General features: G+C 39.5%; 1 protein-coding gene across 1 annotated transcript in view; it reads right to left on the bottom strand.

Annotated features, from left to right (window-relative positions):
• LOC134082546 (protein NLRC5-like) overlaps nucleotides 1–14,523 on the bottom strand; it is a 176,473-nt gene that overhangs the window by 91,751 nt on the left and 70,199 nt on the right. Inside the window, exons 7-9 of the mRNA XM_062538339.1 lie at nucleotides 11,740–11,910; nucleotides 10,944–11,114; nucleotides 5,242–5,412 (exon numbers count right to left, since the gene is read on the bottom strand). Of these exons, the coding sequence (XP_062394323.1) occupies nucleotides 5,242–5,412; nucleotides 10,944–11,114; nucleotides 11,740–11,910 (513 nt within the window). The remainder of the gene's footprint in view (nucleotides 1–5,241; nucleotides 5,413–10,943; nucleotides 11,115–11,739; nucleotides 11,911–14,523) is intronic.

Genomic DNA, 14,523 nt, shown 5'->3' with positions numbered 1-14,523 from the left:
ACCTGAATCTCAAATTCACATAGAAGTTAGCTTAAATTGTAGAAACAATAGGCCTATATAGCTTTTTTTCAGCAGACATCGCAAAAACACATTCGCAAAACAGAGAATAGCCTATCTTTCACTCATCATTTTTAATTTGGCTACTTCTCGCGCCTATGCCTGCTCAGCATAGCTCTCTCTATCTCCCTCCCTCCGAGGTAGCTAGACCCTATAAGATGCTTCTCCCTAAATGAATGAAAATTGGTGTTGGGTCGACATTTTTCATCCTTCCCCTCCCGTCGGGTTAGGCTCCTATCACAGAACGCATGCCTCCGTTTTAAAATTGCCTATAAATAACATTTCTAAGTAGCATACAAAATGTAAAAACGAAATGTAAAAAATGAAATACAATGAAAAAGTTGAGAGTCAAGTTTGCTTATAGTTTGTTCAAGAACTCTTCCAGAGTTTTTACCTAAAACAACACAAATCAACACAAATAAATGAACAGATAACTCAAACGTGCTGTATGTCATAATGAAACAACCACAGACTATCAACGACACGGTCTGACACGAATGACGCATGGCTTTGTGCAAACTGAATTTATGACCAAACGATTTGATTCATGCACGAAGCGCCATCTAGCTATCATTATGTGTAAGTAACAGCCTCCCATTCTAAGGACTCAGCGGTCTTTTGACGGCCTCGCCGCGCTTTAAGTAGTTCACACCAGCACGGCGCTTCTAGTAGGTCATAAAAGCGGTCAAATGACTGGGGCGCGGCGCTTCTAGGTATAAGTGGGTCAGAACGGCACGGCGCTTCTAGTGCTAATTGGGAACACATCTTGCGAGCAAGGCGAGGCAATGACAGTGGCAGACGGTACGGGTTGTCATTGTGTATCTCTTTTTTAATTTAATCATTCTTCAAATTAAATTATGAAGGCAACAGGGGGTTATCTGGTTCCCACTGACATGTTTTATGCTCAGATTGGTGTGATTGCTCTGACATACCTGTAGTCTGCAATCAATGTAATTTGGAATATGTACAATAATATGAATACTAGTGCTGTAAAACATATCGCCTCATTAACGCATTCACGCAAAACAATTTCAACGGCGTTATTTTTTTATCGCGAGATTAACGCTCTTCCTGACCTGTGGGAAGTTTTTTCATAAACGACAGGACCCGGCCAGCTGTAAATCAGAAGCAAAACGGATGCCGTTGTTTAGATGTCCAGCTGAAGACGTTAAAATGGGCTGCTAACAAAATAATAAATGGAAAGGGTCAGGGTCAGGGTCAGTTGATAAGAGCAAAAGTTATCTGCATGTACTGTCGATGTGAACTTAGTTACCATCGTAGCACGACTAGTTATTATTAGCCGCATTGAGAATTTGCAGGAAACTTAGAAGACTATAGGTAGAGCAGGCGTTGGGGCAGACACAGTTGTGCTAACGGGAGATTAGCCTACAGGACTCGGTAATGAGAACTAGCTCGAGGTAACGTTAATGTGAGTGTATATGTGTGTCTGTGTGCGACATCCCTCTGGCTCTTCTCTCCCCTTCCTACTGCTGCGTTATCAGTCTTCTGCCTGCGTGTGTGTGTGTGCGCGCGCACGCATTCATGCACATTCGGTTTGTGTGTGTGTGAGTGAGTGTGTGTGCATTTGTGCACATTCAGTGTGTGTGTGTGTGTGTGTGTGTGTGTGTGTGTGTGTGTGTGTGAGTGAGTGAGTGAGTGAGTGAGTGAGTGAGTGAGTGAGTGAGTGAGTGAGTGAGTGAGTGAGTGAGTGAAGAACTATGCTTGAATTAGGCTACAACAATTAAAGGTATACTATGCAGGATTGGCAATTTCATCGCCGGTTTCGCTTTCACTTTTCATTTTCGTTTTATGCTTGCATATTTCTCTGCAGAGCTTCCCCTACAGCTTTAGCGTGTATATTTGACAAAACTCCTCAATCGGTCAGTCTGCCGTGCCTTTTCATGAGACTTTACATGACACTTCCTGGAGTAGAGCATGGGTGCGTGCCCGGTGTCTCCTGAAGTTGCAAGTGTGGTTTTACCGCTACAGACCACTAGAGCGGCCAAAAAAAAAACACTGTTCGACCGGTAATGACTCATTTAATCATATATGGAACGCATAGATTAACTGAAAAACGTTGCAAAGTGGTCTGTGTATGCTTCGTTCATTTGATATTCAATTAAGAACCAAAAATCAAAAAATAAAAAAAAATGACTTGTTATTTCATTATTTGTTTATGAATGTGATACGAAGAAGAAAATAACGCTTTGTTTTTCAGACTCTTGATTTCGTGGTCAGATCAAAAGTGGAACATTTAAAAAACGAACTCAGGGCTAACTGATTTTAATATTTATTTTTTTCCGATTGCTGTGACCTGGAAGTCAATTCAAAGTCACTTTCTTGGTCTTTCAGTGCTCAGTGTTGCCAATTTAGTGACTTATTTGTTGCTAGCTTTAGCGACTTTTGGCCATTTTAACGACAGAAAATATTGTCTGGCAAACTAGAAACTGCGCGACTTTGCGCAACTCAGTTTCATTGTTGAATCGTCAGAAAATCATCTCCCTTTTTGTGCCTGTTTTCTTGAACATTGCATTCGCCCAAATCATTGCTCCATGATTATAGAATAGAATAATGATTAGTCTGTAGTAGCCTAGGCTATCAGGCAATGTTATTACATGGAAGTAGGCTACAGTGGGTTGACACACTGAGGATGGCTTGACGCCGAAACGCGTTTGTTTTTTAGGCATGGTGCTACAACAAAGAATAAAAAGATAACCAACTAGTGAGTGCGGTTCTTTTGCACATTGGAATTCCCTAGAAGTGGCCACTTAATTCACGCACATTGAATTGTATTACAACTTATTGCCACGAGGTGGCAGTTTAAGTCCGCTGTAGCATTGCCCCGGTGTTATGTTTGCCGGTGTTATGTTTGTACCAGTGATGCGTGGGTACGTGTCTGAACGGCCCGCCCCGCCCCGCTGTTTACAACTAACCCGACCGCAACTCGGACCACAAAAAAATATTATTACAATACTGTACCCGACCCGCTTCCTGACTCGCTTATTGTAAAAAGTATAGTCTAACTTAGTCGTAGCGTCATGATCTACGCAAAACTGGTATCTCATATGCATGTGTGTGCTGTGTGTGTGTTCACTAATTCGGTTAAATTGGGTTAAATGCAGAGAAACGACTTGTCCTCACGGGATCAAAAAAGTATATATTCTATTCTATTCTATGTAAAACAATATTTAGGCCTAATTAGCCTATATATAGCCTAGTGATTGCTCAGAATTTAGGAAACATGCATTTAGTCCACCTTTTTTTGTTCCGTGTCTGCATTCATCCAAAAATTAGGCTATTTGACTCAACATTGAACATAATTAGCCTAAGGATTTTCACGAAAGAGCAGACATGGGGCTTTCCAACAAGCCACTCTATAAGTTGCGCAAGGACGCACATTGCATGCTCATACCAATTGTAGGCTATACCTTGATGACATTAAATTAAGAAGTATTTCCTGATTGGGGAAACTTTTAGTTTATTTTCTTTCAGTCCATGGTTCCATACCATTCGATCTTGCTGCAAATTATCAGACTTGAGAAGCATGCATCGCATCGGCAACTTCGCTGCTCAGCATATGCTCTGAGAACAGAACACAACTGCATGTCAAGTGTAGCCGAGGGTCTGTCTACGCAGAAACAACAAGTGCATTTCTATGTTAGTGACGAAATGTGGGGGATAGAATCGCGTTTCAGTGGGAATGCTGTAAATTATGTCTTTCTCTTCTTTCTCTTATGTCTTTCTCTTCTAAGTACGATGTATGAAAAAAAATGAACGGCATATTTTTTTTACCGACCCGACCAAACATGACCCGAATATCATTAAAAATATGTTTTCTCTACCCATAACCGCGGGTGACCGCGGTCGCCCGCTCGATTCGGATCAGCCCGCGCATCACTGGTTTGTACCGGTATGTCTGCTTTTCCCATAGACACTAAACTAACCAACCACTGGTTTCTTTGCGCATGCTCGCGTTGCTCACAACAGCTGCAGGAGTTTTCTGTGCCATCACTACACTACAACCTCTCGGACGAAAGACATGTGAAATATAGGCTATGGGCTATTTTAGCAAAAAGTGGACCACAACTTCATTCACAAGCAGAGCAAACAATTCAAATTAGAAAAACCTAGATTGTCAGCTGAGGGGACATTTAAATAGCCTATAGCCTAGGCTAACCATAGTCTTTAGGTTAAATTGTGTATAGCCTATGGTAAAGTCATATTCGGACTGGTCTGACAGAAGCAGCAGCTGGGAATTAAGTCAATAAATAATTTCCGGGGTCACAGCAATCGGAAAAAAATATCAAATTTTGTCCCCAAGTCATTTTTTCAAATGTTCTTCTTTTGATCTGACCACGAAATCGAAAGTCTGAAAAACAAAGTGTTAATTGCTTCTTCGTATCACATTCATAAACACATAATGAAATAACAAGTCATTTTTGATTTTTTTATATTATTGCAGTGTTTGAACTTCTAGGAGGAGAGATGTTTGTTTCTTGCTCAGTGGTGCTGCCAGCATTGTGTCATCTGTCCCAATAGCCTACTTATTGACAGCATTACTGGTTACTGGTTTGCAATAAAAAATAAATAAATAAATAAACATTTGCACAAAGCAAGCCTATACACTTAAGTTTGATATGAGTATTAAAATGAGTATTAAAATGATAAATCAAGGGACATTTTGAACAGATAAAAATGTGCGATTAATATTTGATTAATCGCGAGTTAACTAGGACATTCATGAGATTAATCACGATTAATTTTTTTAATCGATTGACAGCACTAATACAAATATGTGAAATGTTCCTTTAAGTATATTCTCCTACTATATTATGGTTACAAACAAACTGAAATCAAACCCAAAAGTATTGTTTTTAGCAAAATTGATATCAGCCTAAATAAATAGGCCTGTATTTTCTTTTGCCGTTCATCTTAGTGTTATAAGGCCAATCATCTTTGTGATCAAAACATGTGGATGATGGGTGTTTGTTGGATGCTTTTTCTGCTTGGAATTGAACTTGTTTCATTGCACCACAGTTACAAATTAGGAATCTGACAGACGTTCAGAGAACAGCATTGTATTGTCTGACTGCTTTTAGCTCTGTTACACTCCATTTGGAGAACAGGCCAGCGTACATATGACCCCTACAGTAGCACAGGTTTATTACATACATAATAACTGACCTCAGTGTCTCCAGTTGGCATGTTGGATCTCTTAGTCCCACACAGAGTTCCTGCAGTCCTTCATCCTCCAGTTTGTTATCACTCATGTCCAGTTCTCTCAGAGTAGTTCTCCTTTGTAGAACTGATGCAATCATTACACAGCTTGCTTTAGAGAGGTGACACTGATTTAGCCTGTGGAAAAATACAGAAGACATATTCAGCATGTATTCTGTCCATGGGTATACACACTTAATGCACCTTTTCACACATATAGTCTTTTTCAAAGCTACACTATGCAAGATTTCCACCTTTACAAAGCCAATTTGATGGTAAACAAACGTGTAGTAGGTGGATTGCTCACCTAGCATAGATTTACTGCATGGATGAAGCGAGTCTCTACCGAGAAAACCAGCCATGCAACTGTCAAGAGCAGCACTTTGCCAGATCTCATGAAACATAGCTACATGTACATATAGATATACTGTAGCTCTTTAGGGATATTTTGACTTTTCGCCTGTTGTTAATCCTTCACCTCCACAACAAAAACATTTGTATTATGTACAGGTAGTGAGACATTTGCTATTGAAAGCGTTATTAAATGATAATATCGCTTGGTATAAACATAGACTGGCAAACTGCAAGAAACTCAATTACAAGCAGAGACGGTAAAAGTGAGCTATGGCCTGAAGAAGCTGTGACACCGGCTTGGAACGGGGCCTGTACTACGAAGCGGGGTTACTGGCTTAGCTGGGTAACTTCGAGAGTTGATCACGTGTGGCGTAACTTCCCGGGTTAACCCGAAAGGTGGATAGGTTTTAACCGAGGTATGCTGCCATGGCAATTTACACTGCATCATCTCAAACCTGCTCCGTGCAGGTTATGTTCTTGGTTAACCCAAGGTTTGCGGTTAACCACACCCTTTATAGGGGAAGTACCAAAATGTCGACGTAGGCTACCTGGAAGATCCATATCCAGTATTGGAGCACATATTGTAAGCAGCTCTCTTCGCAAGGCGAGGGTTTTTAAAGACGGCCAGAATCTTTCTCCATATATAAAATATTTTCTATAAAATATACATTCTCAGCCGAGGAAATTCGTTGCATTGGCAGCTGATCGAGGCAAAGTGGAGGCTATAAGCATTGGCAATATAACATATTTTTATAATTAAGAAATATTAATGGGCAATTCCATATCAGTTGGAACAGGTCCGACACCATGGTGCCCCAGTGTTCAAATTTTTAGAAAATAATATGGTAGCCTTAAGAGAGGAGAGGGGTTTAAAAAAAAGTGGTGCTCATTAAATACAGGAAATTTCAGCCTTTTTTTTAGGACACGTCTAACCACATTTGAAGAGCCATATCTCAGAAACTAAACAATATACCCAGCTACAATGTTGGTTTTCTTCTAATGAGACATGGAGGAACATTTGAACCAAAAATCAGGAAAAACTGAGGACCATGGTGTCGGACCTGTTCCAACTGATATGGAATTGCCCTAATGCAAGCTAAGCCCATATAAACCTTCTGAATGTTTTTGAGTTTCATTTTCACCTGCTGCCAGCGGCACTGCCATTGCATCTAAAATGTTCACATGATTAGATATACAGTACACTAAATCAGTCAATGGGGCTAAACATTAAATTATCCTTATTAATCTACATGGCATGAATTGTGTTGCATCTGTCGGACTCTTATGAACTCAAAATGTATTTATTTCAACACATTGCAGACATTCCGCAAGCTATTAATCCTCCGTAACACATAAGGAACATGACATTTTTTTACTTTCATATATTCGATCTGCAATACGTTGCCAACAGCCTGGTCTTGCTTTGTTTGCTGCCGACGTATTTGATGTGTCGTAGCGTGGGTTTTAATTCCTCACAACTTTTTATAATCATTGCGCATTCCTGATCGCTTCATCATTAAAAGTGGTGGCTTTGCGCTGCAACCCGCCCATTTTATGTGAACGCGCACCAACTCCGATGAGGTTAACCCCAGTTCAAAAAATCAACCTCTTACTCAGCATCGTAGTACCGATTAACACCAATGAAGATAACCAGGTTTTGTCTACCCCGGTTTAGCAAAGTGACCCTGGGTTACATCTGGGTAGGTTGAAATCTCTTGGTAATAGGGCTGCAACGATTCGTCGAGTTACTCGAGTAACTCGATTATGAAAATTCCTCGAGGCAAAACATCTGCCTCGAAGCCTCGTTAAATTCCTATGGAAGCACACCAGCGCGTCATACATTCTGAATTTAGTTGGCGCGATGGCGACAGAGGTGTGTGACGGGGCGAGTAGCGCAGTGAGCTGCCATCATTATGTGTGTTGTCTATGTCGGGTTGCAATGCATGTATATGTTTGTTGAATGTGTCTATGTTTCCCGTTTATCTTTCTACCGTTTATAATTATCAGTCATACAAGTCATTCATCAGACCCTTCCCCGTTTCTCCCGTAGCTGTTATATGTAGGCCTAGGCCTACAAATGACCAAACACCATGGCGAGGCGTAGGCTACGCTAATACACCTAACATCAAAACTCCCGACAGTTTAAAACATGATTCACCCCTTCAATCACATTACGGCTGTTAAAATAATCACACAACGTCTTGTCATAGGCTAAATGTTCCGTTTATTTAGTTTCAAAGAATTATCACGTCATTAGGCTATCAAGTTGTCACGTGTTTGTCCTACCCGATGTCCACCAGTCTCCCGGTGTCGCGTCTTCAGTCTGTTTGTATAGGAGTGAATGCGTCTTTTTAAAAAACATTTTGGGACTTCCTGGGAGTTCGTTATTGTAAATGAATTGTAATTCCTAGTTCCTACTAGTTCTTTGGAATGTTGTTTTGGGCTGTTCTAAGCTTATTTATATTTATTGTCTGCAACCACCCCTGCTGAGATTTCGTATAGCCTATTGCTTGGTCCAATTTGAGGGGTGCGTTCAGGAGTATTTAAACTGGTTTGTTCAGTCTAATAGGGGGGTGCTTGCTGTTGAGACGCAAGTCTTGTGATACTCTGCTATTTTATTGACTAGTTCAATTAGTCTGTGTAGTTGATTGTTATTTTTGAGCCTTGATTGAATTCATATTGTTTTGACTGTCAAGTCAGTTTATTTGGTTTAGCAAAAGTATTTATTTTGATATTTTTACTTTTGTTACAATTTCGTTATTTTTGAGCCTTGATTGAATTCATATTGTTTTGACTGTCAAGTCAGTTTATTTGGTTTAGCAAAAGTATTTATTTTGATATTTTTACTTTTGTTACAATTTCTTTATTTTTGCCCTTTGGGCCTTAATTGGGAAAAATAAATACCCATCCTCATTCATCCTTTTTCTGAGTTGCTAATTCCATCAACCTCACACCGCTCCGACCACACCTACCCTGGCCTTTACTATTTAAGTTTGTATTTACAGTTTTACATGTTATCCATGTTTTACAATAAGTTGATTTAACTGTATTGTGCTGTAATTATTGTCACTGGCACTTAAATGGGTTTAGTTTTGGAGCCATATTTTGGATTTGGAATGAATACCTCGTAATTTCCTGGCTATTAGCCGCGGCTTATACATTGATTTTGCAAAATGTCTTCAGCTATGAGGTTAATACAAGGGAACAGTTAATATGGTGTTAATATGGTTTTGTGTCTTTTAACTTGCATAAAACACTGTCCTGCGGCTTATACACAATGCGGCTTATATGCGGGAAATTACTGTATGCATGATTTGTTTTGGTTGTTTAAAAACGCATTTTTTTTTTATCAGATTCATCGATTAATCGATCGATAAAGTGCTAGATTAATCGATTACAAAAAGAATCGATAGCTGCAGCCCTACTTGGTAATACAGGCCCCCTGTATCTTCCTCTGATACAAACAAATGTTCTCTTTTCTAACAATGGAGTCTCCTCACATAAATATTTAAATACTGGCAGGAAAACAAAAACAATGTGATTGGCTCTCCGCCTTCTTATCAGACACACCTACCCACACCTATCTTTGATTTACATTTCAGAGAGGAGAGCTAATTCCTTGGCACAAATACATCAACATTCAGAAATATCACTTACAGGAAGAGCATTAGCGAAGGTTTAGGAGGGGACGTCGGTTTTGAGAGGATAAAATTGTCCCCATCAATATTTTAGCTAACCCTTTTGCCCTATTTGGACCGATTCCGATAGCCATCCTGGACAGCAAAAGAAACACTGGCTCATTTTGAACGGAGTTACCTGATAGCCCACGAGACTTGTTTTTTTTTGCTGTTTTCTGTTTGTCCCGAAGTTACCATTAGCTCAATGATTTTTTCTGTGCCTCCAAATACCTTAGAAACATTAAATGTTTGTTTCTGCAGGCCCAAGAATAGAATAGTCACTCTTGTATGTAAATATATACATATAAAGCCCATGAGAGACAAAAGAGCTTTTTTGTTTTGAAAAATAGACTTTAAGAGTTTTGAAAATGTGTGTAAACAGTTGCAAACAGCTGTAAAAACGTTCATTCTGGCTACTCTTGAGGACGTCTTCTGGATGTTCAATAATTCAGTCTTTCAACAACATCTATATAACACCCCAAATAAAACATCTAGAATGTCCAGAAAAGATATATTAAAAACTTTCATTCTGGCTGCTCTGACAACGTTTTCTGGATGTTCAACAAAGTCTTTCGAAGTATTTTCCTGACGTGTACTGTATATAACATCCAAAATGAGACATCTACAGCATACAACATCCAGAAAAGAAATATTAAAAACGTTCATTTTGGCTACTCTGAGGACATCTTCTTGAGTACGACCACATTTTTTTTTTTTTTTGCTTTTTTGGACCAATTTTGCCCAGTGGGATTATTCCCCGCTGTGTGTGTGTGCGTGTGCGTGTGTGTGTGTGCGGGTGTGCGGGCGTGCGTGCATGCGTGAAATAGAGAAATGTAGTAAGTACAACATCATCATCTACCAATCCTTCCTTTACCCATCTACCATATGAAATCAAACTTTTTTCAATTCATATTATCTACAGCTGATAAAGGTTTGATATTTTTTGTAATGTGACATGCAGTCTGAGCAGTTACATCAGAATATATGCAGGTTACAGTACTCAGACTACGTGGCATCCCAAGCCATCTCCTAACTACATTGTTTAAAGCTGGAGAATTAAGACTGCCGTTTGAGGTTTCTTTTTCTAGACTGCACACTGAAATGCTTCAACACTACAGTGACGATCCACCACTATAGCAGATAACAGTCACTGTACTGAGTATCCAGAATTTTTGTTGCTCATATCAGGGTTTTTCACGCAGGAGGGGTTTAACATCAGAGTCAGAGAAAGTCTGTAATACTGCATATGTTCAAGAACACTGCAGTGGCAGGAAGCATTAGCCAGAATTGAACCATTAATCTTTTCTGGGTACTGCTTGCTAGCCCAGCTCCTTAAGGAATTGAAATAGACTAAAATGTTTTGTATGTGTACAGTATATCACGTTTTGAAACCGTAAAAATACAAGAAATTGTCCATTTTAAATACATGCACTACACTTACAAATCTACTAGTCTCAGGTACAGTTGAGTTTCACAGCTACAAGTTATCCTATAACTAAAATATTCCTTTACAATTAAGACACATCTTAAACTCCAATCATCAAAGAAACATCAAAACAAGAGGGAAAAAAAACATGACTGCGCTGCGTAAAATCATGAAAATAATCCTTTTTTAATTAAGACATGTCTAACACCTACCTTAATAGCCACAGTTTACAGTGGGGACTAGACAAACATTCAGATAGCAACTGGACACCAGCATCTCCAAGGTTATTTTCACTCAGGTCCAGCTTTTTCAGTGAGTTTGGTGACTGCAGAACAGGTGCCACAATTCCAGAGAACATCGCTGAGAGGTTGCAAGCTGCAAGTCTGTAACAATATGACAAAAATAATATTCTGCAGATATGAATACATGGAAGGGATAGTGTTTAAATCAACATTTAATAAAGAAATGACATAACTGCACATTATCTTAATGCCACCAAAAACCATAACACCACTAACCAAGAAAAAAATAAAGTCTAAAGCAAATGTAAAGCACAGCTATTTTGAAGGTGCATTTTGAAGCAGCTCTTAGCAACAAGTCCCAGGCAAGGGCACGTCTGCAGGATTGTGATGTCACTTTAAATAGGGCTATGAGCTTTTTATGAGTGCTCTAGAACATTATGAATGCTACATTAAAATACTGGACAACTTACTTTCACTTTCACGTGAACATGTACATTTGCTATAATAAATGGTACATATAATCGTGTATGAATGTGTTGCTTATACACCACTGCTGGGACTGACATACAAGCTTGGCTGCAACTATACAAATAAACATGAACTGAATGAACAGAGTTACAAATTAGGAATCTGACAGACATTCAGAGAATATCAACATTATAACTGACTACTGATTACATCGCATTTGGAGTAAAGGCATCAGTAAATACGACACCCAACACAGGTTTAATATAGCATACGTCATTAACATTACAAAATAAATTACCTCAGTGTCTTTAGCTGGCAATTTGGATTTCTTAGTCCCTCAAAGAGCTTCTCTAGTCCTTTATTATCCACTTTGCTCTTGCTCATGTCCAGTTCATCAAGAGTAGTTGACCTTTGCAGTACTGATGCAATCATTTCACAGCTTGCCTCAGAAAGGTGACACTGATTTAGCCTGAGTTAGAATACAGAATGAAGATTTTAGTTTTAGAACTACAAAATTTAGTTTGCGTTTCTTGCCCGCCAGGTATCCATGGTAGTCACATGACTGCAAAGTGTGAATAGCAGCATTAGTGTTGTCACAATATCAAAATGATTGTTTCGATACCGATAACTTAGACCTTAGGTCTAATTGAGTGTGCATTAGTCGTGTGTGTAATTGAGTGCCTGTAGCTTTAAGAAATATGTGAGGGTAATTATCCTTTAGTCTGACGGTTTTACGCGAGTGAAAAAAAGTTGCATATAGTGCATGACAAGGATGTGTGGATAAGGCTATGCTTCCCGTGTCATTATATAAAAAACATGTTGAAAAAACTAACTAAAGCCCTATTCGGACGGGATTAGTTTTATGGGGTGACATGCGGTAAAGTTGTTAGCAATTTCAAACTACTTATAGCATAACATAAAGCTAACGTTAGCTAGTTTAACCAACTTGTGTAGTCTTTGAAATCTGAAAATGCCGCACGCAACTGATGCAAAGTATCACGTGAACGGTGACGAAGACGTGACGGCAGAACGTAAAAGTAGTTACTCCTCCCATGTTAAATAAAATGACAGATTTTTAGTCCCGTCCGAATTGGACATTTACATTACAGGTCATGTGATAATCCTGAATTACTCTACATCCCCCTGTAAAACTAGTCCCGTCCGAATAGGGCTTTAGTCAAATAAAATCTTTCTGTGATCATACAAGAGATGAGTGTCTTGCAATGTTCCGTTATGATTTTAGTGAGCACTATGATTTTAGTTAGCAAGCTCTCTCCAGATGTACAAGTTAGCCATGGTTGCGTAGCCTTTTGCTGACATTAAACCCAACAGTAAGCCTAAATGACCTAAATATCATAGCATAGTCGGGGTGCACAATTCAGAAAATGTCACGATTCGATTTCGATTTTCAGGCTCAAGATTCGAATCAAAATCGATCTAGGATTCAAAAATGATTCTCGATTCAGAGAACAATTTGCAGTATAGTTACTTTTTCCATATGATTTCAGTAGACATACAAGAAAAGAAGCACAACAAATTAAATAAGTTTAATTCTACTCAATGTCAGCTTATTTGGGTAAGATGTATTGTTTTCATTCTGTCCACTCACAAGGATGGGCAACATAAAGTTATAATTTTGACTACAATATTTACTATAACCCTAGTCTGGTCTTTTAAGATGGAACATTAGTCTGGGGAGGCTGCGCTTTGTTTCTACTGCAAAAGAGGCGTGGTCAATAATGGGCATCGTTCAAAAGACTCCATAAGCAATTGACACAAGCGGGGCTAGTTGGTAAATGAAACTTTTACCAGAGCCAGTAGGTAGAATCACAAACACGTCCTCCTTCTGTATGAACTGTTCCAGGGCAAGTTTTTGTTCTGTTTTCAAAGAAAACTTGCCTTTAACATCTTCCAAAACAGAAGTGTGAGTGTGTACACTGAACTGCTGTTTCACGTCGGTTGGAGCCATGGAGCTCATGGAAAGACATAGCCTGACTCTCGCCAGACCCTTGTAGTTCCGCCATGCTCCACCAGAGGCGTTTCGCTGAGCTCCACACAAGGGTCTGGACGCAAGGGCAATCCAAACCCCTGCCAGTGATCAAAAAATGAGCAACCAATGTTTGATTCAAATAACAATGGCGGCACGCAGCGAGGAGTCTTGTGCTGACATTGATTCTGCTATTTCAACCGTTTTGTCGAATCTATAGAGTATTCATTCTTTAAAAGATTAACAAAGAATAGTTTTGAAGACATTTATTGGTGGCAAGGATGTTTTTACTCTTCTTCCGACCGGGTTTGGCAAGAGCTTGAAGAAGCCTAGCACGTCATTCAAGATAACAGGCAAGTGGTTTATCAAATCACATGCGAGGATGTTTTACAAGGACCCGCCTTCATAAATACATCTCCTATCGAGAAGTCCCAGATCCTTGAATCTGGTGCAGTTTGGAGTGTTAATATTATTATTAGGAATGCTTAATCTCAAATTATGTGAAAAGTGGAGTAGCCCCCATGTGTTGTTTGTTGCTTTTAAACACACACGACCAAACTGTCACCTTTCAAGCTGCACCGTTGCAGTCAGTTAATGTCCAGACAACACCTGAACATCCAATCAGCATTGATTGTTTACCTAAAGACTTCAAGGAACAGGCCTACAGGCACTTGAACACCTGTCTGAGAGGGGACTGCCTTTACAGGCATGCTGAAGATGAAAGAAATCTGTCTGGAACTCAGAAAGACAATAATTGAGGCCTAAAATATTGAGAAAGGTTATACTAGCCCCTTTCACATTTAGAAACGATACATTAGCGTTTAAGACATTTCACAAAGTGAAAGGTAGACGTGTTTTGGTCCCGGGGTTGTTTGAAGCCGGTTTCAGAGGCGAGTTATGGGAGGCGTTGCCTAGCAGCACGTCACACGCAATTTGGGAGTGAACAATAACGTTAAGCATGCCTTGGACGTCGGAGATAAACTGATAAAACACAACTGTCATGCTAGTGCTACTTGGTTTAGTTTCCAAATGATGGCGGGCCACTTGTTATGTTATTTGAATGCCAAATGAGGTCCTTTTGTCTGTTGAAGTCAT

Source organism: Sardina pilchardus, chromosome 1 (assembly GCF_963854185.1).
Source record: "Sardina pilchardus chromosome 1, fSarPil1.1, whole genome shotgun sequence".
NCBI classification, from domain to species: domain Eukaryota; kingdom Metazoa; phylum Chordata; class Actinopteri; order Clupeiformes; family Clupeidae; genus Sardina; species Sardina pilchardus.
The sequence above is the reverse complement of the archived record's forward strand: the minus strand, read 5'-3'. Positions and strand labels throughout refer to the sequence as shown.